General features: G+C 39.7%; 1 protein-coding gene across 2 annotated transcripts in view; it reads right to left on the bottom strand.

The window, feature by feature from the left end:
* Positions 1 to 26,249, bottom strand: part of DGKK (diacylglycerol kinase kappa) — a 172,358-nt gene that overhangs the window by 121,441 nt on the left and 24,668 nt on the right. For both annotated transcript variants that reach the window (XM_072746355.1, XM_072746356.1), the window contains exon 2: positions 2,375 to 2,485. In XM_072746355.1, the coding sequence (XP_072602456.1) occupies positions 2,375 to 2,485 (111 nt within the window). The remainder of the gene's footprint in view (positions 1 to 2,374; positions 2,486 to 26,249) is intronic.

Genomic DNA, 26,249 nt, shown 5'->3' with positions numbered 1-26,249 from the left:
AGTCAACAAAACTAAAAGACAACCTACAGAATGGGAGAAAATATTTGCAAATAATGTATCAGATAAAGGACTAGTTCACAGATCTATAAAGAACTTATTCAACTCAACAGCAAAGAAACGAACAATCCAATTATGAAATGGGCAAAAGACATGAACAGAAATCTCACAGTGGATAACATGGACATGGCCAACAAGCACATAAGAAAATGTTCTTCATCCCTTGCCATCAGGGAAATACAAATCAAAACCACAATGAGATCAAAACCACCTCACACCAGTGAGAATGGGGAAAATTAACAAGACAGGAAACAACAAATGTTAGTCGATGTGGAGAAACGGGAACCCTCTTGCACTGTTGGTGGGAATGTGAACTGGTGCAGCCACTCTGGAAAACTGTGTGGAGGTTCCTCAAAGAGTTAAAAATAGATCTGCCCTATGACCCAGCATTTGCACTGTTGGGGATTTACCCCAAAGATACACATGCAGTGAAACGCTGGGACACCTGCACCCCAATGGTTATAGCAGCAATGTCCACGATAGCCAAACTGTGGAAGGAGCCTCGGTGTCCATCAAAAGATGAATGGATAAAGAAGATGTGGTATATGTATACAATGGAATATTACTCAGCCATTAGAAACGACAAATACCCACCCTTTGCTTCGACATGGATGGAACTGGAGGGTATTATGCTGAGTGAAATAAGTCAATCGGAGAAGGACAAACATTATATGGGCTCATTCATTTGTGGAATGTAAAAAATAGTGAAAGGGAATAAAGGGGAAAGGAGAAAAAATGAGTTGGAAATATCAGAAAGGGGACAGAACATGAGAGGTTGCTAACTCTGGGAAATGAACAAGGGGTGGTGGAAAGGGAGGTGGGCGGGGGGTGCGGGTTACTGGGTGACAGGTACTGAGGGGGGCTCTTGATGGGATGAGCACTGGGTGTTATGCTATATGTTGGCAAATTGAACTCCAATTAAAAAATATGTAAGAAAAGTTTTTAGAAAATTTTTAAAAAACCATGTTCAGAAAAGCCCTGTACTTGGTTTAATGTTCTGTGGTTGCAATCTTGACATTTTAAATAATTTTATCTTTGAACATGTTTTGAGGTGGTCTAGTGGGATAATAGTTCATGAACATGAGCAGAGGTGATATGTACAAACTGCATGTCCACCTTATGTTTTGTCACTTCACTTGTATTCATGATGCCCATGAGCATAGAATTTCAGTGGACCCATGATATGTGGGGGTTTAACGAGACTCAAAGCAAGTACAAGATAAGATTGTTACACCTCTGTTTGAATAAGTAAGGGAGTTGATAGCCCTGAGAGGCCACACTTTCTATAGGAACTAGAACTTGCTTCAAATATAGAAAAAGGCAATGGTGTTCTAAGAAACATGATCAACCAAGGTACCCTATTGTCTTCTTTCTTACTTATGTTACTTCCATATATTAACCAACAATTTATGGTGAAAATGATAACATTGAAGGAAAGGGAACGATAGGGCAGCCAATAGTTCCTTTTCCTTTCAGTCAGGGTGTTGATAGAATGTGTAAGTATCAAGATGTGAAATAAAAACAGTTGAGTTGGTATGCTGGTGAAAACAAAATATATGCGTGTGCATGAGATACTAAATACAAATTATATAATTTGGTGGTTTTTCATGTGAGTTAAATGCTTTCATATTTGCTTTTAAAACTGGCATTGTAGGGTTCCTGGGTGACTCAGTGGTTGAGCTTCTGCCTTTGGCTCAGGTAATGATCCCGGGGTTCTCGGATCAAGTCCCACATCAGGCTCCCTGCAGGGAGCCTGCTTCTTCCTCTGCCTATGTCTCTGTCTCTCTCTGTGTCTCTCATGAATAAATAAATAAAATCTTTTTAAAAACTGGCATTGTACAATATACAGAAGAATGGCAAAACTGCTAATAATTTAAAATTTTATTTTTTCTTAGAATGACATTAAACAACAAATAAAAGATGCCATGACAAAATCACTGTATTATATTTTAGTATCTTTAATGACATATTTCCCTTGCTTTTAAAATAAGGGGCCCTGCATTTTCATTTTGTACTGGGCATCACAAATTGTGTAGTTGATTCTGATACAGAAGAAAATTGAGGAATCTATAAAAGAGAGGAGAAAGAAGAAGGGGAAGGAAGAGAAAAATGTCCCCCATTTGGCCCAAAAGGACAAGTTTAAAGGAAAAATAGAAGATCTCTACTTCTACCTTGATGTTTGCTAACATTTCTTTACCTAATTGGCCTATTTCCTCACACAAACATTTCCTGGCATTCCCACCCACTAAACCAAATGACAAGATTATATAGATATTCTATAGAATAAATATTCCATATGTTCTATATATGTTTTTACCGCAGGATGGTGTGCAAAACAGAGCCTTTGTCCTCGAACCAGAAAATACCTAAGCTTCCATCTCTTGAAGGAATTACAGTTCTTCAGTAGAGGTCCTTCCTTCAGTATTTTCTGAAAGATAGAAGCATAATGTTGAGTAATTAGGTGAATTTGCCAGACCATACCACTTATTCTCTCAGTTAAGAATATCAGATATCTGGAAGACTTCATCTCTATCATATACCTGAGAAATAGCCTGAGGGCCAGACAAAAATACAAGGAAGTTAGTTCAGTCAGCAAACAAATTGGTTACCCTTGGAAAACACATTCAAGATAATATAGGGCCAAGAATCATGGAAAACATCTCTATTGCTGGTAGGGAATGGGGAGGAGGGACATGAACACAAAGATATAAGAATAACATTCCTAGAAGAGAATAATTCATAGGGGAAAAGACTATGTTAAGCAATGGCAGATTTTTGGGAAGGCTCCAGGTTATAGCTATAGACCATTCCTATAGTTTTAGAGTGTTCCTTTTAGAATATTAAGTTGGATTACATCCCATTTCTGTTCACAAGACTCCAATAGCTTCCTAACACTTTTAGAACCAAATCCAAAGTATTTACCATGACCCTCAAGAAATTCATGATCTGAAGAGAAAGAAAAAAAGGTACCAAAAAGGAACGACCTTCTAATTATTTTCTTTATGTATCTCATAGTCTGGTAACTGGACAAAGAGCCAGACTTAGTTTAAATCACCAAATCAGAGCTCTACCATGAATTCCATCCATGATCTAAATAAGAATTCACCCCTGAGTGGTTGTGGAAGTGTTTTCGTTTCTTCTTCTTCTTTTTTTTTTGCTCACGTAGTGTCTTTGAATTTTTAATTCGTTGATAATATTTAACAGACAATTTCTTTTTTTTCTTGTTTTATTTTTATTTATTTTTTATTGGAGTTCAATTTGCCTACATATAGCATAACACCCAGTGCTCATCCTGCCAAGTGCCCCCCTCAGTGCCCATCATCCAGTCACCCCAACCTCCCGCCCACCTCACCTACCACTATCCCTAGTTCATTTCCGAGAGTTAGGTGTCTCTCATGTTTTGTCACCCTGACTGATATTTTCACTCATTTTCTCTCCTTCCCTTTATTCCCTTTCACTATTATTTAAATTCCCCAAATGAATGAGACCATATAATGTTATCCTATTACGATTGACTTATTTCACTCAGCTTAATACCCTCCAGGTCCATCCATGTCGAAGCAAAAGGTGGGTATTTGTCGTTTCTAATGGCTGAAGAATATTCCATTGTATACATAGACCACACCTTCTTTATCCATTCATCTACCAATGGACACTGAGGCTCCTTCCACGGTTTGGCTATTGTGGACATTGCTGCTATAAACATCGGGGTGCAGGTGTCCCGGCGTTTCACTGCATGTGTATCTTTGGGGTAAATCCCCAGCAGTGCAATTGCTGGGTCATAGGGCAGATCTATTTTTAACTCTATGAGGAACCTCCACATAGTTCTCCAGAGTGAGTGTACCAGTTTACATTCCCACCAACAGTGTAAGAGGGTTCCCGTTTCTCCGCATCCTCTCCAACATTTGTTGTTTCCTGTCTTGTTAATTTTCCCCATTCTCACTGGTGTGAGGTGGTATCTCATTGTGGTTTTGATTTTTAATTCCCTGATGACAAGTAATGCAGAGCATTTTCTTATGTGCTTGTTGGCCATGTCTATGTCTTCCTCTGTGAGATTTCTCTTCATGTCTTTTGCCCATTTCATGATTGGATTGTTTGTTTCTTTGCTGTTGAGTTGAGTAAGTTCTTTATAGATCTTGGATAATAGTCCTTTATCTGATAGGTAATTTGCAAATAGCTTCTCCCATTCTGTAGGTTGTCTTTTAGTTTTGTTGACTGTTTCTTTGGCTGTGCAGAAGCTTCTTACCTTGATCAAGTCCCAATAATTCATTTTTGCTTTTGTTTCTCTTGCCTTCATAGATGTATCTTGCAAGTTACTGTGGCCAAGTTCAAAAAGGGTGTTGCCTGTGTTCTGCTCTAGGATTTTGATGGAATCTTGTCTCACATTTAGATCTTTCATCCATTTTGAGTTTATCTTTGTGTATGGTGTAAGAGAATGGTCTAGTTTCATTCTTCTGCACATGGCTGTCTAATTTTCCCAGCACCATTTATTGAAGAGACTGTCTTTTTTTCCAGTGGATAGTCTTTCCTGCTTTGTTGAATATTAGATGACGATAAAGTTGAGGGTCCACTTCTGGATTCTCTATTCTGTTCCACTGATCTATGTGTCTGTTTTTGTCCCAGTACCACACTGTCTTGATGATCACAGCTTTGTAGTACAACCTGAAATCTGGCATTGTGATGCCCCCAGATACGGTTTTCTGTTTCAATATTCCCCTGGCTATTCGGGGTCTTTTCTGATTCCACACAAGTCTTAAGATGACTTGTTCCAACTCTATGAAGATAGTACATGGTATTTTGATAGGAATTGCATTAAATGTGTAAATTGCCCTGGGTAGCATTGACATTATCACAATATTTATTCTTCCAATCCATGAGCATGGAATATTTTTCCATCTCTTTGTGTCTTCTTCAATTTCTTTCAGAAGTGTTCTGTAGTTTTTAGGGTATACATCCTTTTCCTCTTTGGTTAGGTTTATTCCTAGGTATCTTATGCTTTTGGGTGCAATTGTAAATGTGATTCACTCCTTAATTTCTCTTTCTTCAGTCTCATTGTTAGTGTGTAGAAATGCCACTGACTTCTGGGCATTGATTTTGTATCCTGCCACACTGCCGAATTGCTGTATGAGTTCTAGCAATCTTGGGGTTGAGTCTTTTGGGTTTTCTATGTAGAGTATCATGTCATCTGCAGAGAGGGAGAGTTTGACTTCTTCTTTGACAATCTGAGTGCCTTTTGTTTCTATTTGTTGCCTGATTTCTGAGGCTAGGACTTCTAGTACTATGTTGAATAGCAGTGGTGAGAGTGGACATCCCTGTCTTATCCTGATGTTAGGGTAAAGGTTCCCAGTGTTTCCCCATTGAGAATGATATTGGCTGTGAGCTTTTCGTAGATGGCTTTTAGGATGCTGAGGAATGTTCCCTCTTTGCCTACACTCTGAAGAGTTTTGATCAAGAATGGATGCTGTACTTGGTCAAATGCTTTCTCTTTATCTATTGAGAGGATCATATCATTCTTGGTTTTTCTCTTGCTGACATGATCAATCACACTGATTGCTTTGCGAGTGTTGAACCAGCCTTGCATCCCAGGGAAAATCCCACTTGGTCATGGTGGATAATCTTCTTAATGTATTGTTGGATCCTATTGGCTAGTATCTTTTGAGAATTTTTGCATCCACGTTCATCAGGGATATTGGTCTATAATTCTCCTTTTTGGTGGGGTCTTTGTCTGGTTTTGGAATTAAGGTGATGCTGGCCTCAGAACGAATTTGGAAGTACTCCATCTTTTTCTATCTTTCCGAACAGCTTTAGTAATAAGTATGGTTTCTTCTTTATACATTTGATAGAATTCCCCTGGGACGCCATCTGGCCCTGGACTTTTGTGTCTTGGAAGGTTTTTGATGACTGCTTCAATTTCCTCCCTGTTATCAGCCTGTTCTCAGCTATGTTTTGTTCAAATACACTTTCTGGTCCTCTGTCCCTTTCAGTGCCCTCAGGACCCCCAATTAAACGTAGATTTTTCCTTCTGAGGCTGTCATTTATTTCCCTTAACCTATACTCATGATCTTTTATTTGTTTGTCTCTTTTTTCCTCAGCTTCCTTCCTTGCCATCAACTTGTCTACTATGTCACTCACTCGTTCTTCTACCTCATTAACCCTTGTCATTAGGACCTCCAGTTTGGATTGCATCTCATTTAATTGATTTTTAATTCCAGCCTGATTATATCTAAATTCTGCAGTCATTAAGTCTCTTGAATCCTTTATGCTTTTTTCTAGAGCCACCAGTAGCTTTATAATTGTGCTTCTGAATTGGCTTTCTGACATTGAACTGTAATCCAAATTTTGTAACTCTGTGGGAGACAGGACTGTTTCTGATTCTTTCTTTTGTGGTGAGTTTTTCCTTTTTTTGCTCAGCTCAGAGTGGCTGAAAACAAGTTGTACTGGAAAAAGGAGAAAAAGCGAATAGAAAGGAAAAAAAAGGTGGGAACAAACAGAAAACAAAAAACAATGGGGTATCCTCTGATTCTATATATTGTAAATCCTTCGACTTCCCCTGGAACTTTCCAGCGCTGCTTGGTCAAGAACTTGCTCTTTTCCTGTCCTTCCAGCTGGTCTTCTGGGGGAGGAGCGTGCTGTGCAGATTCTCAGGTGTGTGCACCTGGGAGAGCTGCCTAGCCCCCTGCCAGGTGCACGGCTCAGTGGGAGCTGCTTATCCTGTGAGTCCCCTCCTCAGTCCGAGGCACAAGGTGACACCAGGAGGAACAAAAACAGTGGCCGCGGCCAGCTCTCCAGCCCTGGAGTCAGGTCCCACAGTAACTACCACAGCTCCCAGTCCACAGGGGCCTAGATGCTCCGGGGATGGGGTGCGCCTATCTGTATAGCTCAGGGCCACCTGGTGGCAGGAGCGTCCTCGCTGCCCTGTGTCCTCCCGGCCTCCGTCTGTCCCGGGGGGAGCGCCAGATCCTGGGCTGTGCCTGCGCCACTGGAATCGGGCACCCCCCTCTGCCCAGAGCTGCTGCCTGAGACGATGCCTGAGCTGCTCCTAGATCGCACAGGCCCCTCCGCCCAGAACCGTGAGCTGCTCCCTGGCCGCGCAGCCCCCTCCGTGCAGAGCTACTGCCCCAGCAGACTCTTGGGCTCCTCCCGGGGCCCTGCTAGGTGCGGGCTCCAGCCCTTTCCAGTGCCCACAGTGTGGCGCGCTGTGCCCCGGGGTGCAGGTCCTCTTATTAGTGCCCCTGGGAGCCTGAGGGCATCCCTGCCCCTCCTGGGGTCCTGCCCGAGCTCCCTGCGATTGCCTTACCATCCTGGAAGGTTGATAAAGCTCCTTCTTCTCTGGGCCTGGGCTCTCCTGTCCTGGGGGCACTCGCAGCGTGGCCTTAGCCCGGGTCCTCACGGGGGCCCCTCCACCTTGGATGCTTTTTTATTTCCTTATCTTTTTTCCATCTTCCTACCTTGATAGAAGTGCGAACTCTTCCCACTATAGCATTCCAGCTATTCTCTCTTAAAATCTCAGGCCGAATTCATAGGTTTTCAGTATGATTTGAAAGTTATCTAGGTAAGTTGGTGGGGACGGGTGACTTGGGGACCCTACTCTTCCGCCATCTTGCCCCGCCTCTAACAGACAATTTCATAGAAAAATTCAAGTTTCCTGTTTCTTACAAAAACAAACAAACAGAAAATATGGTAACAGTGTGGACCTATATTCTCACATGGCAACAATCTGCTGGAACAGAGCAGCAGCCACTCCCTTCAGATTGGGGTGTCTAATTCCAGAAGGCATTTGAGTTTGGGACCATGATCTAAGCAATCCTTTGCTACTTCCATTCTCTTCTTCCAAATACACACACATCTATTACACTCTCTGTTCAATTCTCTAAACAATAAGATAGTACTAATAGAGCCTCTGTGTGTCAATTGTAAAGTCAGTTCATGAGCAAAGTTTATCTGAGTCCTCTTGATAACTTACAGGAGTTTCAAGGTTATTGTAATACCCTTGAGATGCTTACAAAAGAGTGGTACAGAAGAGTCAAGGCAAAGTGAGCAATTAGATCTTGTGGGAAGGGGAAGGCTGGCAGGGAGAATAAGAAATTATATTTAAATTATTGAAACTGAGTAACTGATGAGAAAATAACTCTTCTAAACATTGCAATTATGTCATTCTTTCCTTTCTCTGGTCTGGTGGCCTATGGTATACACTCTCAATCGTGGTATTTATTTTCTCTATCCTAACCTTCTCACCTCTATGCCATATATTCTTTCATACTAAGTCTTCATGATATATAAGCAGTCATATTATCCATTTCTGCTAAAGACTTAAGTTCAAAATTTTAACTGCTCCAACTACTGAAGCCACAGGGATTGTTTCTGTCCTTTTCCCAAGTTATTCTACTCTGTCTATTATTAAATGCTTCTCATACTATTCTTATTTTGTCATATACAGTGTCCCCTGTAATAGCTCATTATACAGTTTTTGGGTAGATATTTTCTCCTTCCCTCTATTTTCAGTTTAAAGCTTCCCTTCACTTCTTTAAAACCTCCCTTAACTTTGGGAGTCAGAACATGAGAGACTTCTATCTCTGGGAAACGAACAAGGGATGGTAGAAAGGGAGGTGGGCGGGGGGTGGGGGTGACTGGGTGACGGGCCCTGAGGGGGGCACTTGATGGGATGAGCACTGGGTGTTATTCTATATGTTGGCAAATTGAACACCAATAAAAAATAAATAAAAATTTTAAAAAACCTCCCTTAACTTCAACATGCCTCTTACTGCTGCTGGCACACCTAGCTCTCTTCTCTTTCTGTTCCTTTCAAGGCGGCATGATGGGATAAGGTAATAATGAGAAATAAGGAGGGGGATTTGTTCCTCCAGAAGATTCCCAGAACTCTGGGCTTTCTGGTTTTTGGAAAATTCTCAGACCTTGGTAATTTGAAATATCGAAAAAAGTAGCCTCTTTTCCAGCCGCATCCTTCCATCAACCCTTAGTAATAATCACTCTTTAATTCTCCTTCCTGATACTAAAGAAATGTTCTCTTTTCTTCTCTTACTTGTGCCTTGCTAATTAATGACATCCTGTTATCCATCCAAGGACACAGTGAACCAATTAATTAATTGATTAACCAATTAACCTTTTAATCTGAGGACACAAGTCATCAAAACCTTCATTTCTCATTTCATGAACCTAGCATTTGTCATAGTCAAGAAAAAGGGAAAAAGGACTTTGTGGTGCATGTATCATTGGATAGAGTGCTTCATTCATATTTTCTGAGCTTCTAATATGGACTCCACCTTTGAGTAGGTCCTATGAGGTAGCTGAAGTTGAAGGCACATTCCCTATCTCAAGATGAGGATAGTGGGAGTGGAGGAGGAGGAGACACTGATGATTCACATAGAGAAACACAAAGTTATGTGAGCTCAGAGAATTATTTGAAAGAGCTTTGAAGGCTTCATGCTTATTGCTCTAAATGTTTACTGTCTGGTTCAAATGAGGAGTTCCACCAAGACAGTAGCTACCTAGTCATATATCCTGTCATTGGGTACACCAGCCAAATCACAATTTGTTCCTCTATGTTCCATAATATTAAACTGGTCACTGAGAATGCACAGCTTTAAGTACAGGGCTATCTAGTCAGTGTCCAAAAAAGGCTGGTTGGTAACAAAAGGTTTTCAAAACCTATTAGGGGAGCTAGAGAAACCAAGATCAGTTCTTACTAAGTTATAGGTGTTTGTTATGATTGAATGCTGACCAGTGTTAGCAGCTCATTCCATTTTTCAAGACAAGCTGGCAATCCAGGCTAAAATTTGTGCAAAGTTTTGTAATATTGAAATGCTAGTAACTAACTAAATTTCTTTAAATTGTGAGGCCAAACAAAACACGTATGCAGGCCAAAGTCCACCCAAAGGCAACCAGTCTGCAATTTCTGAACTATAACTATTGTTACTTTCTCTAGAAGACAAAGTGAATTTAGTGTTGGGTATTTCTAGTGTCAGAGGAGATTGCATTGTATGAATTCAGAATTCATGTATTAGGATCCCGTCCATATGAGATATACATTACCAAGTTGGGAGTAGATAAATGTAGACGTGATTTATGTACAGTAGGTAGGAAGGTTAGAAGGCCATATCAGAGATTCTTAAGTTCTAAACACAGATTCTATATAATCAACTCTGAACTTCTACAAATACCCAAATCTAGATTGGAAGAAGGTAAAGTTCCTATAGTTCTTTTCCTTTTCAACTCTGTCCACATTTGAGATAAGCTTACCTAAGAAACCAATCCTTCTGTTTTTAAACAAACCACTTTTTATTTAAAACTCAGTAAGTATCCCTAGTTTGAACAAGCAGAAGCTAAAAATCAATCAATGGGTTGCCTCAAGTCAATAAAATAAATGCATGCAAACAAACCTTTACCTACTCGAGGCCACTAGATCTAACAAGGATGTAAGACAAAAATTGGAAGAAACGCATACACACATATCCTGCAAACAGAGGCTTTGGGAAAAGAGCACTTGTATTCCATGACAGGATTTGCAGTGTTGCCCAGTTCCTGGCTGCTTGCAGATAACATCATCTCATTACCGTCCACAATCATGCAGTGTTACCTCCAATTTCCAGAACGTAAATCTGAGGCTTGGGTGTTTTCTGTTGCCTTACTTGAGGAACCACAACTACAAAAATGCTGGTGGGCTCTATTCTCTTTCCATCACTCTGCCCATGACAAGAAAACTGGGAGTGACTAAGTAGTATGCACACCAGAGTGAACACACTTATCTACAAGCTTTGTCCTGAAAGACTAGACCATAAATATCTAAGAATTAAAAAATGTTCTGTGAACATCTCTGAATACTCAGTACTGAAACTGTTAATAAGTTTCCCTCTAAGAGGCAAATGGTAATCCATTATGGGGAAGAAGGGAGTTCTGTTTTGTTTTTTTTTAAGTGACTGTCTAGATTGACTAGAAGAGTAATGAAAATTCACATGTATACAGCACTTTTGATCGATAAAGTACTTTTACTTTTGCTATTGAATCCTCTAAGCAGCTCTTTGAAGTAGGTAGGAAGGCATCTAACTCAATTCTGCTGTACAAAAGATAACCTGAACTTTAGTTTACGTGTCTTGTCCATATATTTTTATTTCTAAGACATTATCAAGGCATTTGAAATTTTTCCTCTCAAATTAGACTGTCAATATTTCTTTTGCATTTCTGAGATTTTGCAGCATCTTGGGGTGAAAATATTTGTCCAAAGAATGCATCTCTAATGTTATGAAAGACAATGAGGAACAGGATTCCATATGTGAAATTTTTCTTGGTAGCCACCTGTACAGGCACACAACTATTTCATAAAATGGAGCACACCTCCATTTTATGGTCCAAGCTGCCACATTTCTGTGGTAATGTTTTGATGCCGCATATAGGAAGAAGTTAGGAAGAATCATAGGATCCTTGTACATACTGAAATGTCATGTGACCTACCTGATGCTTCTTAAACCAGAACATACTGCAGGCGAGCCTCCTACTCCTTCCTGACAGTTTTATCTGACATTGAAACCCAAACGCTGCAGTCTACTCTCAAGGTTGGCTGTTTTGTAGTGGGGGTGAGTGTAGTGTTGAGTTCAGTTACCACAGCGATGTATTGGCTTCATTCAAATCCAAGAATGTAGGATTTGCCAAAGCATAGGTAATTCAGGTTCACACAAAATATCTTTGCCTAAATTGTAGCAGCACTTGCAGATAAATCTAGAGCTTGGAAAGCTCTGCTTCAGTTTCCTTTTGGGTCCTGTTTGATAAGCCAGTCTCCATTATTCTCTTGCATCTTGGCACAGATGATCTCTCTCCCCGATGCTCTACAACTCAGCATGTACAAATTAATTGCCAGCAGTGAGGGTAAGCAATTCCCTTGCCCCATATTTATTAAATATATTCTATAAAATATCTCAACAGGGTCTATAAAGCAGCCCAATTTCCTATATATAATTATCACCTGCCTGCTGTTTAATTGGGAAAGGGCAAGTACAGCTGCTGCTGTGACCTTTTCCTATGCTCCTCTGAAATCCCCAAAGCTTCTACTATCTGCTACGTCTGTTTTTCTGTGGCTCAGTGAGTTTTTGATGGATGAGGCTTTGGGTTTTTTTTTCATTCTTTTCTAGCAAAAGGAGCTTTTATTACATAGCCAAATTAAATTCCAACCCCACCCAATCAAAGAGTAGGCAAGCATCATGACATGTACCACCACCTGTTATTAGCTGGCTGCTCTTCTGTTTTACTTTCTCATGCTGATCTTGGGAGGGAGGTGGATCAAGTTGGGGGATGAGTAGGTCATCACTCTTCAAGTGAGAACTGGACTCCCACTATGAGCACAGCTGGGGAAGCAAGGAGCCTCTGGCTCCTTCAGTCTAAAAACCCGGAACATCTCTTCTCTTGCTTTGGGGGCAGGGGTAATGGGAAGAAAGCCATTTCCCAAAATGGCCTGCCAAAGTTGATTCAGAGCAACAATGTTTTATTTGGTTAAAATGCAACTCTGGATGCTTTAGGCTTTAAACAAGGCCAGGCCTGCTGTTTCACTGAAAGCTTTACATTCCCAAGGGTCCTTTTGACATGGCAGGAGTCAGACAGACTGGCTCCAGGACTTACTAGTTGTGTGACCTTGGGCAAATCACTTAACCTCTCTGAGCCTCAATTTCCTTGTCTTGTTAGATTAGGATATCTCACAGAACATGTGCCTGCCGCTCTATAAGTGTGAGTTCCTTCTGGATTGTAGAGGCAGGGGCTTGTGCCACAGTTTTTTTTCACCCCACTACTGGGAGCTTCCTCCTTGGCACTAGCAACCCTGGCTGGATATAGGCTGCAGCAGAAGAATGTGAAGGTGATCAATTGTCCCAGTTTTCTCAGGACTGTCAGTGCTAAAACCAGGAGAATCATGGGAAGACCAAGATCTGTTAGTCACCCTAACAAGTCACCCTAACACTGAGGAATCAGATCTTTCTACTGCTTAGGACTATAGTTGCAAATACCTCCCACTACTTCCTGTGCTAAAGAAGAACTATAAATGATTATCCATGTACCTGTTCTGTATTAGTGAAATAAAGTTGAGAATGATGATACATTTTTTTTTCTGAATAGGGCAAAAACTTTAACCAGTTCCTCACATATCATTCAAAAGATATTTTCTACACATGCCAAACATATACACATATTATTTTGCCTTCAAGTAAATCATAGTATTCTATGCACTGTGTTTTGTTTCTTGCTCTCTGTGCTTCATTTATCATGGAGTCCTTTCAATATTGAGCTGCCTCATTTCTTTTTACAACTGCATAGCATTCTGCTATATGGATATAGTATGATTTACTTAAACAGGCCCCTATTAGTTGACAGTGGTTTAAAATCTTATTCTATTATAAATAATACTGCAGTGACTTTCTGTGTATACGTGTCATTTTGCACCAGTGTGAGTACATTGATAGGATAAATATCAAGGGTTGGTAACTTTAAAACTAGTCTACTAGGACCATAAAGCCTAAACAACGTATGTGTTCTCAAATCTCTCTGCCCTCTCTCCCTTTCCTTTTTCTATTATTGGAGTTTCCTAGGAAGGGTAAGGACCACTAATTGCTTGGGTGTTGGGGAGGAGGTGAGTAATTTGGACCCAGGCTGACAAAGTACAAAAAACAGTAACCCGGCTCTTGATAATTGCCCTGGGACCAGCAGCAGCCAGGAAGGGAGAAGAGCTCAGCTGAGTCCTTCCAGACCTACACAGATTCAAATGCTCATTTTGCTGCATTGAACTGTGCAGATTTGAACATGCTATTTCACTGCTATAAGAGACCAGTAACTTAGCTGAGGAAGGGGATATGAAGATGGGGTCTATGTAGCTCAAAGTCAGTGCTTTTTCTACAAAACTGCCTTTTAATTTTCAGAGCTAACCTTGACTTAGCTCTGAATGACTCTGAATGACTAACCTTCTCCCTCCTCACCCTCTTAGAGATGATGAAAATAAGGCCCTAAGAGGGACTGTACTTACCTAAATTAGATAGCAAATTAGTGGCAGGATGAGGATTGGGGCTTCAGGCCACTCTATTTTAGTGATGTGGGGAATCTTCATTGACTCTTCAGTGGGAGTGAAGGCTATAACCACAGCCATTGAATTTGCTCTGTATTGGGAGTGCCTCCTGGAACATATGCATAGTTTTGGGGGCTCTAGCAGGATAGCATGGAAAGAGATGCAAGGAGACCAGCAGGAAGATAGCTTGATTCCAAGAGTTGGATCAAGAGGAAGGGTTGGGTCAGAGCTTTGGAAGTTTGAGGAGAAAAGTGGTTTATGGTAAGGCAAAAGGTTGGCCTTCCTCTACAAATGCAGGGAAGACAAAAGGTTTCGGCTAGGGGAAGGAGGATTTTTTTTTTCTTTGAGCCCTGCTAGAACCAAAAGCTTAGAAGCTGGAAATGCAGTGAAAGGAATGATGTAAGTGGGAGCTTAGTGGAAGACTTATTGCTACAGCACAGATGCTAATGGTTAGAAAAGGAAGTTAAGTGGTCACTCCAGGTGCCTAAAAGAGAGGTCTTGGACACCGGTCTTCAAGTTAACCAAGATCACAGAGACCAGGGCACCAATTATCTATTGCCACCAACTTATAAAGAATAACAAAGGATGCCTACTTCCAACTTCCTTATTCCCCACCCTTTCACTTGACCATCAGCTTCCAAAGATGGATAGGTTCTCTGTCAGTATTTTTTCTTAGGGGCACCCCCTACTGCTTCCATCTCTGGGATCCCACCACCAAGCTACACGATATCCTAACACCTCCCGTGAGACCAATGGTCCCTGTTCTGACTCTGCTGATGCCCTCATTGAAGGAGCCAGAGCAGTAATTTCTTCTCTAAGTTTCTCTTCAACCATCCCCCTCCAAAGGAAGAGAGTTATTTTTGACTGACAAATGCCTGTTATTAGACCTTGGTTTACATGCATTATCTCATTTAATGACCACAGTAACAGTCCTGTAAGGGAGGAGGAGAAATTGAGGCTTAGAGAGGTTAAGTGACTAGTTCAAGTCATTGTAGCAGGGCTGGGGTTGAAACCCAGGTCTATTTGACTCTACTGCCTGTGCCCTCCAAATACCAAGAACCTATAAGATGGTCACCATATTCTGGCTTGGGTGTCAGGTCTAACATGGGAATCACTTCAGGCTATTTCTTCACTCAATAAGGGCCACTATTTCACCCAATAGGAAAAGCCATGGGCTGGTAATGTCTGCAGATTTCCACTAGTTTAGCTGGAGTAGACCATGGACTGCAAATGATTCACAAATGAGAAAAAAAAATCACAGTCCTTTGGTGGGGTGCCAGAAATGTCATAATCCCAAATTTTGTGTATTTTTATGTTTTGCAACAACATGATATATGATAACTAGAGGCTCTTAAAGCTGGGGACTTTAGCCTTTTGAGGTATTTTAAAATGCTTGCAACTTAGTGCCAAAGGAATCTTGCAACTATACAACTATGTAGCTAACTTGGCTACAACTCACTCAAAGAACAAAGCAATGAAGACTCAATTGATGCTTTCTGTGCTTTTGTCTTTATTAAAAAATACCTGTCTATTTCTAATCATGGCTATAAATGTCTCTCATAATGTAGGTTTGACAAGCTCGTATCACCTAACCCATGTACTTGGGGAGTTGGGGAGATTACCTTATTGCCAAACTGGCCCCATGCAGACAGCTATCTGAAGGCATGCATAGGACCTAAGAATACTTTTACTAACAGGTCCTCTTGGGATGAAGTGGTTAGATAATAAAGAGGGGATGTGTGTGTTTTCATCTTTTAATTACTTCTCAGCTTTATAAAGTAGTGTTGAAAAGAATCATAAGGTTGGTAGACAGAAATGGATACTATAACCAGTTGGTTCTACTTGCTTCTTGAAGCAGTAGTGGTCTAGAGAAGATGAAATTCATCAATTCATTAGTGCTTCTGTTGGGGGGGAATGGGAGGCATGTGTGTATGGTGTGTGTGTGTGTGTGTGTGTGTGTGTGTGTGTGTGTGCCTTGTCCGCTTTGCCCCACCAGTGATAGGTGACAGCAGGAGCAAGGTCTCAGGTAAAGGGATTTTGGGGTGGGATTGACTTGAGGGAGGGTAAAAGATCCATGGGAGACTTCACTTATCCCTTAAACCTGTGGATACCTTAGCTGCTTTTGAGCAGAGGGCTCTCTGGCTGAGCAAAGTTGCCTCCTCTGAAGGCAATGGTAATTTGACAGCCCCTAAACATGGAGGGAGAGGGGAGGGAGAGCTGTGATTGCAGGAGACACTAATTTTTCAAGTAAGAGATTATGTTGTGGGGTTTGGTTCCAGAGGAATTACTGGCCATGTAACAAAGCTGAGAAGCTATGCCAAAGAAGGCCACCAAGGACAAGATTCCTTAGCAGTGGCAGTAGTAGTAGTAGTAGTAGTAGTAGTAGTAGTAGTAGTAGTAACAGTAATGATGTGAATTACTAACAATTGGTGAGTCTTTACTATGTGGGAAGCACTGTGTAAAATCATATTACATGGGTTATCTCATTTGATCCCAGCAACAACCCTAAAAAAGTAGGTGCTGTAATAATCCTTATGTTATAGATGGAGAGACTGAGGCTTGGACAAATTTAGTACCATTCCTAGTAGTCTAATAAATGGCAGGGATAAAACTTCTCTTGGAGTTTTACAGGACATGGAAAACCAGTTATTCCCTCAGTGAAAGAAAAAAAGGGTTTAAATCACAGGTCTTTTTGCAAGTTATACCCTATTCTGTTATTTGGCAAAAGAAGGCAGGATATGAGGAGAGATTGGTGGGGTGAATCACAGCTATTTGGTTCAGTTTTGGCTTTGTTTTTAATATAAAATGTTAAGTAATTAAGATAATAGTTTACACAGCACCTTATCAGCTATAAAGATCTTGAAGATTTTTACTTGGCTTTAAAAAAATTTATTTATTTATTTGAGAGAGAGAGTGCACACACAAGTAGGCAGACCGGCAGGCAGAGGCTGAGGGAGATTTCCCACTGAGCCAGAAGCCCGATGTCAGGCTCAATCCCAGGACCCTGGGATCAGGACCTGAGCCAAGGGCAGACAGATGCTTAACTGACTAAGCCACCCAGGTGCCCCCTTACTTGGGTTTGAAGACAACCCTGATGAGTAGGAAAGGTAGACAATACTACTGGCTTTTTTTCCAGAGAAGAACACTGTGACCCAAGGAAGTGAAATAAGTAACTTGCCCAAGGTCACTACGTGGTAAACTAGTCCTGGCCTCCTGACTTCCAGGACAAGGCTCTTTTCACTGTATATACTTTTTATGTTTTTGGTGTTGATATTATTTTAATTAGTAGTATGTTATTTATATTCCCCAAATGAATGAGAACATATAATGTTTGTCCTTCTCTGATTGACTTATTTCACTCAGCAGAATACCCTCCAGTTCCATCCACATTGAAGCAAATGGTGGGTATTTGTCGTTTCCAATGGCTGAGTAATATTCCATTGTATACATAGGCCACATCTTCTTTATCTATTCATCTTTCGATGGATACCGAGGCTCCTTCCACAGTTTGGCTATTGTGGACATTGCTGCTATAAACATCGGGGTGCATGTGTCCCGGCGTTTCATTGCATCTGTATCTTTGGGGTAAATCCCCAGGAGTGCAATTGCTGGGTCGTAGGGCAGATCTATTTTTATGTATACAATGGAATATTATTCAGCCATTAGAAACAACAAATACCCACCATTTGCTTCGACGTGGATGGAACTGGAGGGTATTATACTAGTGAAATAAGTCAATCGGAGAAGGACAAACATTATATGGGCTCATTCATTTGGGGAATATAAATAATAGTGAAAGGGAATAGAGAGGAGGGAGAAGAAATGGGTAGGAAATATCAGAAAGCAAGACAGAACATGGAAGACTCCTAACTCTGGGAAATGAACTAGGGGTGGTGGAAGGGGAGGAGGGTGGGGGGTGGGGATGAATGGGTGACGGGCACTGAGGGGGGCACTTGACGGGATGAGCATTGGGTGTTATTCTGTATGTTGGTAAATTGAACACCAATAAAAAATAAATTTATTATTAAAAAAAAATTAGTAGTCTGTATTTTCAAAGTCTAATTTCCCCTTCTCAACCCTTTTGTCCTATCCAGCAGTATAACTCTCTGCCATCACCTCTGGTAAAGAAGTATGATATCATCAAGTGTGCCATTAGGAGACATCTTCATGGTTAATGAGGGTAATACCATGCTGGACCCAAAAGGAAATTCTCTGACCTGAACATCTCCTAGTAGCAATAATTTAAAAATTAACTTGGCCATACAACCACTGCACAAAAGCATTCTACAAGGATCTTACTTTTCTGAGAGTACTGCTGTTACTGCTGCCTCCTCTTCCCAGAAGCCCACTTGCCACAGCCCTAAAGTTCAGATGTGTTATCCTATTACCCTTTCACAGTTTTGGAACTTTATTTATTTCCCTGTTGAAACACCATCCAGATTCGCATCCCTTTCCAACTTCTCCCTGCAGGCAAATATTTGGTAAACCCCTTCTCTAGCCAGACTATATTTAAGGGATTAAAACTGCTGAATTTCCAAATGGTTACTAACTATTAGTTATCAAATTCTAATACCCACTGGCTTAGAGTAAGGCTGACTGTTACCATCTGGATTTTGTGCTGCTCAACTATTGATAGCCTATCCAGAAAAGTACAAATGCACTAAAGGAGGGGGAAAGAGAGAAAGGGAGAGATCAGTGGTATTATAACTCAAGCTGGCAGGCCTGGAAAGGGGGAGGAAGAGAGGAAAAGAAAAGAAATAAGAATAAGATGAGCGTGTTACACTGGAGGAGCACCTGGAGATGGCAGTGATCATTCAGAGACTTGTAGATGATTAAAGATGCCTGTTTCCCCACCAATGATGCATAGGATTCCTACTGGTCTTGGAACCATCTCTCAGCCATCATTTCATTAGCTCTGAGATTGTGCCCTAATCAATGTGTGAAGCTCTCTACTCAGAGTTGCTGGGGAGGATGCAGCATTGACTAAAATGGGAAGAGAAGGGTTGTTAGCTAAGATCTGGAGGACAGCTAGACCTGAATCACACAAAAAAATAAATAGTAGGAAAAATTGTCCTCCGGGAGGCTGAAGGGACTGACCTTTAATTGGAAACAGGGTTTAGGGATCCCTGGGTGGCTCAGTGGTTTAGCATCTGCCTTCAGCCCAGGGCCTGATCCTGGAGACCCAGGATCGAGTCCCACGTCGGGCTCCCTGCATAGAGTCTGCTTCTCCCTCTGCCTGTGTCTCTGTCTCTCTGTCTCTCATGAATAAATAAATAAAATATTTAAAAAAAGGAAATAGGGTCTAATAAATCAGGCTTGCTGAAGAAAGGGGAGGAGCAGAGTAAGTAATGGTGGTGGGGTGAGTTCAATGTGAGACAGACTAATAGCAATAATATACAAACACCAAAATTGATACATAGAGAAATATGGAGATACAACTAATCCCTCTTGCTCCTTTCATCTCTTCATATATATCATAAAACGTAATGTACTCATTAAATATGTAGATGCCTTAGGTGGTATGGACATTTAAACAATATTTTGTTTTCCAACCCATGAGCATGGAATATATTTCCATTTGGCTATGTTGTCTTCATTTACATTCATCAGTATTTTATAATTTCAGTGTACAGGTCCTTTACCTCTTTGGTTAAGTTTATTCCTAATATCTTATTACAGACACAATTCTGATACCCACACCTTTTCTGAAGTATCCATTATGGCTTAGCATCCTGTTGGTCACATTGTATACAGTAGTACTAATACAACAATACTTTCAGGTAAGTATTACTGGCTTCATATTACAGATAAGGCACTGAAACTCAGAATGGTCAACCAACTTCTCCAAGGTCATACGTAGTTATAAAAGGGGATGACTGTTAACCCACATCTGTCTGATTCCAAAGCCTAAACATATTTCTACTCATTATACTGTACACATTGCCTCTCTTTCCTGGAAATTAAGGGTTGATTTGAGGTGAGAGAGAGGATAGTTTCCAAAACCACAAGAGATATAAATGATCCGGTTTGAGAGCTTCACAGAAACATTTGTACATGGGAGTGATATGGGCAGCAATATGGCACCTGGGAGAGACAGTGGGCATGATGGACTCTGAATTCCATGGAGTTTGGACTCCAGCAGTAATCTGCTATGTGAGCAAGTCATGTCACTTCCCCCAGCTGCCATCTCTTTGCTGGGAACTGCAGATAATGATGCTAACATTTGGCATTGTTTCGTCAAGGGAAAACCAAGACATAAGAGACAAAACTATCAATATTGCTCAGGCCTGTTGCCATAAAGTAGCCTCCTACCAAATTAAAAACTGTAGGGATAGGTCCTGGACTCAGAAATAGACATTATTTCAAAGCTGAGCATGTCAGAAAGACAAACCTCAGCATAAAACTCTCTTGGAAAAAAAATTTTTTTTAAATTAAAAAATTAAATAAAAATAAAACTCTCTTGGTAAATCACAAATATATGTCATAGCTGAGTTATGTCTGACCATCACAGTGCCCATAATGCCACAACTTACCCATAGTAGGTACTTGATGAATGTATATAAAGTGAAATTGAGTGCAGGAAAAACACACCTGGGGAAAACAATGAGAAAGGATATTCTTGAATATTCCTATTAATTGGCTCCTAAAGGCCAAACTTGCTACTGTAGGAAACACATGAAGATTCTTATATTTTCAAGCACATATATTTAGACAAAAGCCAATTAAGTATAGTAAAAAGGAGTGTAGATTTTGGAGTTAGATAAACTTGGATTTGAAACTCAGCTCCATCGCTTATCAGGTGTATGTCCTTGGGTAAGTAATTTAACTTATAAACCTCAGTATTTTCATCTGCAAAAACACATACAACGACATTCAACTCCTTTTTTAAAAAAAGATTTTATTTACTTATTCATGAGACACACACACACACACACACACACACACACACACACACACACACAGGCAGAGGGAGAAGCACACTCCATGCAGGGAGCCCGACAAAGGACTCAATCCCGGGACTCCAGTATCATGCCCTGGGCTGAAGGTGGCGCTAAACTGCTGAGCCACCCGGGCTGCCCACGTTCAACTCTTAATAAAGACAAGAGAATATACGAAAGTACTTAGTGCTAAGCATAAATTCAATACTTATTTCTTCTTTCCTTCTATGGATATGGTGGTAATATTTTTAACCCGTAAATTGGAACACAAGCTTTGTTATATGTGAGTATCTATGTGGCTGCAACAGAATACTGAGGGGGGTTCAACTAGAAATCAGTGTTTTGCCCCAAATTTAACATTATCATTTACATACTAATAGACCAAACCCAGTGGGTTTTACTACCAGAGGTCAGGGTGCTTTTGATTTTTAAGGATCAATCCATGTAAGCACAGACTCTCTCCCTCCCATGAGTAACAGAGCAGGAATCACTGGGAAAGGAAACAAAGTCTATAAATAGAAAATCAAATTTAAATCTGTAGAGGAATTTGTGCCTACTGTCCCCATAAAGATACTCATAGGGCTGGAACTTTTGAACTTTTCCCCTTAAAACAGAACCCAGAGCATCAGAAGAGCTTCTGATTATAGGTATGAAGATTTAAGGTAAGTTAAGAGAACTGTTCTACTCAAGTCTGGAAGAGAAACTAGTGTTGAAACAATTAATGATTAGAACAGCTAGGATTAGTGAACCCAAATGTTTATATCTCTTTAAATTTAGCATGTAGACGTTTCAAATCTAATCCTCTCTAATGTTTATATTAAAACAGCAAGGCAATTTCTGAAGGACCAAAAGGATGACTGAGTTGAAAACATCTTCTATTGTGTTTAATTACAACTATAGGAACTACAATTTCAAGGGCTGCTATATTTTGCCATAACTAAGGCACCACCATTTACCTGGTGGTAATCTAATCTGATAGCATATTCTAATTCCAGGCCAATTATGTAGGAAGAAATGACCAACTTTTAGAGGTCTGATCTGCAAATGCAAAACTAGTCATCTTAAATAAAGGTAAGTATCACAAGACCATCTCCCACAGGACAAACAACTAAGAGCCGAGTGCCATCATGCCAACTAGCATGACCTATGGCTTTACTGGACAGAACCCAGAAGTCTACAGCTATCTACCTAACAACCTCTGCCAGCCAAAAGCAAAAAATCCTAACCCCTTCTTATTCTATTTGTCATTTATGTGCCTTGGGCTTTCAAGGGAAGTCTAAATGTACAGTTATACAATGAAAAACTGGCAAATGCATCTTCTCATTTTATCTATGTACTTTTCAAAAGCTTAAGATGATTAGAGTGGACATTATAGTCAACAAACCCATCTCCTTGTTCATGCCTATATACTTGTAACTATATATTTAAGTTATTCCCCCCTCCAAATGGCTGTTCTTACTTTTAGCCTTGATACAGAGAAAGGAAATACTTGTTCTACTTAGCTCTCAATTCTACAGGAGCAACTAAAGATTTGCTCTACCAACACAAGACCAGCGGAAAACCAAGAGGACTTTGAACACAGAGAAGTGAGCATAGAGTAAGCAGAGATTGCCTATGTGCCCATGCCAATGCACCCTCTCTGGTTATTGCAGAAAAATGATCTAAGAAGACACTCTGTCTACCTATAATTATGCTTTTCCTTATGGGCAGAACTTCCACTGTGATATTCCCAACTTTTTAATTTCTCCAGGTCTTTCTCACCAGGAGGCATGGTAAGACTTTTCCAGGCTCAGTATTCACTGATTTTTAAAAATCACATGGTTTTTTAGCAAGGAGTAGCACCTCACATGATGAAAAATAACAAGGGAAATGTAACTTGAAAACCTCATAAACCTTGAGTAAGTATGAAAGAGGACAATCTTACTGACCCCCAAATGTGTAAAGTATATGCACATAACCATCTTCTCATTCAAGAACTCAGAGGTGGATTGGGATGCCCTTTGGTCTATCTCAATTCCTTAATTGAATCTCACACATACAAATCCTTCAAAATGCATGTTCAGAGGTAAGAGGACATGTTGATTGACAGCTTGCAGCCAGTATGGGTATATGGATATTTGGATAAAGGAAGGTGGTTCTGGAGTGAGTGGATAGGAGAATCAAAGAGAAAAATGGTAGAGGAAAAGATGTCAGTGAAGGCAAGAAGGCAGAATTCAGTGTGTAAAACATTTTACTGTATGAGGAAAAAACCATCAAGCATATATTTGCCATGAAGTTTACAATATTTTCTACACTCTGCCTGATTTATCCTTTCAGCACCCTACAAAGGCAATGAGGATGTAGGGTATCATCTTCATAACTCATTGCTTCAAATGGTACATGTAGAGTGCTTTTTCTTCTCCAAGTTTATGGTGAGGCAAAATGTCATATTTTCTCAATAGCATTTAAGATATCAAGGTGTGTTACACATTCTGTTCAGTTTATATTATTGCCACTTACATGGTTTTTTTTCCAGAATATGTGTATAGGTATATATTAGCTTAGGTATAAGCCTTTTAGTAAGTTGATAAAAATAAATAAAACTTATACCATTTTCCTAGGCTAAAATATTCTCAGGGTCTCACTAAGACAATTAAACAAAGGATCTTGATAAAGTCCATTGATAATATTCTTTATTCTCTTATTGAGTTCTAAATTTTATTATTTATTTATTTATTTATTTATTTATTTATTTATTTATTTACTTTTAATTTATTTATTCATGACAGACACACACAGAGAGAGAGGCAGAGACACAGGCAGAGGGAGAAGCAGGCTCCATGCAGGGAGCCGACGTGGGACTCGATCCCGGATCTCCAGGATTACATCCCCGGCCGAAGGTGGAGCTAAACTGCTGGGCCACTGGGGCTGCTAGAGTTCTAAATTCTAATGCACACCAACAGCCTTTAAAAAGGCTTCTTGAATCAAAATGCTTAATTAACTTCCTCATAGTAAATATCACAGGTCATCTTCCACATAATCAACAACCTAAAGCAACTAAGAGCTAATAAACATGTGAAATACATATTTTTCAAGTCTCAAGAGTCATTCTGCCTTAGTTGGGTACTTTGCTTGAGTCTAAAATGTAATGCCATCTATTTTCTAATTAGAATACGGAGTCACTGGGCTCATATAACCACATTTAAGTGAAAGTATGAAACATACTCTAAAAGCTAAATATGATTAGTCATGCCACAACTGAGGACCGATTGTGACAAAAATCCTAAACAAACAACCCTATGAAATTTGTCAATTATAGTTTAGCAATGGGCTCCAAAACTCTGGTTTTAGCTGTGCTCAGGTACCTCCCATTTTCACCATCACATCCCTACACCAGAGAATGAATATCTTTTTACATTATAGGCTGCACCTTCTAAAATACATTGTGCAATGTTTAGGCACAAGAAGAAAATTATTTTTTAATACACAGGAATTACTTTTAATACACAAAATAAATTAATTATGCCCTACATAGAAAACAAAATATACAGAAAAAAATGTTATGCTTGAAATGCTTTTTGAAATAATTATAAATTCATAAGAAAATTCAAAGAAATGTACAAGGAGGTCCTGTGTACCCTTCACCCACCCTCCCCCATGTTACCAGCTTATCTAACTATAGTACAATATCAAAAGCAGGAGACTGACATTGGTACCATCCATAGAGTTTATTCAGATTTCACCAGTTATTCATAAACTCAACCACTGGTATCCACAAATCTGTTCTGTTTCTATAATCTGTTATTTCACAATTGTTATATAAATGGAATCATTCAGAATGTTTCCTTTTGAGATTAACTTTTTACCCTCTGAATAATTTCCTTGAGGTTCACCAAAATTATTTTGCTGAGTAGTATTCCATGGCATGCATGTACCATGATTTGTTTAACTATTCATTCATTGAAGGACATCTGGGTAGTTTATAGTGTCTGGATATTATGAATAAAACTTCTATGAACATATGTGTACACATTTCTACCTGAAAATATATTCTCACTTCTCTGGAATCTCTGATCAAGAGTGTAATTGCCAGGCTGTATGGTAAATCTATTTTTAGTTTGAAAGGAAACTTCCAAACTATTTTGCAGAGTGCCTATACCATTTTACATTCCCATAGATAATATATGAATGATCTAGTTTCTTTATATCCTCTCTAGTATTTGATGGTGTCACTACTTTTTTATTTTAGCCATTCTAATAGGCATGTAGTAACATCTTATCGTGGTCTTAATTTGCATTTCCCTAATGGCTAATGATATTGAACATTTTTTCATGTACTTATTTGGCACCTGTATATTCTCTTGGATGAAATCCCTGTGTCTTCTGCCCATTTTCTAATCAGATTTTTTTAATTTTTAAATACTTAGATTTTAGAGTTCTTTATATATTCTAGAAACAAGTCCTTTGTTGGAAATGTGATTTGAAAATATTTTCTCCCTGTCCATAATTTCTCTTTTTATCCTCTTAATAAAGTCACAAAGCATTTTAATGAGGTCCAGTTTATCAATTTTTACTTTTATAAATCATGCTTTTGGTATCATATTGTTATATGCCTATTATATAACACCTTTGGAGAAACATTCCCCATGAAGTTCTTTCTGCTATCTTTCATGCTTTTGGAGGCTTTTCTGTGTATGTGCATGCACAGGCACTGACTGGCCTAACTGTAAAAATTTGAAGTGATTGCTTGTGCATAGTTACTAATGTATATATACTACTATGGAATCTACAGAAATATAGCTCCTAGTGCTAAGTAAAATGCCACAAAATATGTTATCTAGAGGAGTTTATTTATTATCTCTGCTGTGAATAGGGGGAAAATAGCCCATAAAGTTACAATTCCTCTCCAAATTATACTGTCCTATATTTAGAAAAAATAGAGAAGCATAGTATTATATACAATGTTATATAAATCTGAAATTTATACCTTGAAAATTATGTGGTCACACACAGGCAAAAAATCTAAAATTCCTTAACTTCTAGAAGAAACAGTATATAGTTACAGAAATTGAGATTTGAGGCCACTATACAACAAATGCTTGACATACCTATTTTAGTAAGATAACATGAATGAAATTCAGTAAAATGGAACTCACAGCAGGACACTGGTTTTAGGTGTTCCATATGAGGACAATCAGAATCCGTGAGTTTATATTGCCAAC

The sequence above is a fragment of the Vulpes vulpes genome, unplaced genomic scaffold, assembly GCF_048418805.1.
Source record: "Vulpes vulpes isolate BD-2025 unplaced genomic scaffold, VulVul3 u000000667, whole genome shotgun sequence".
Taxonomy (NCBI): domain Eukaryota; kingdom Metazoa; phylum Chordata; class Mammalia; order Carnivora; family Canidae; genus Vulpes; species Vulpes vulpes.
Note: the sequence above shows the minus strand (reverse complement) of the source record. Positions and strands in the feature narration are given on the sequence as shown.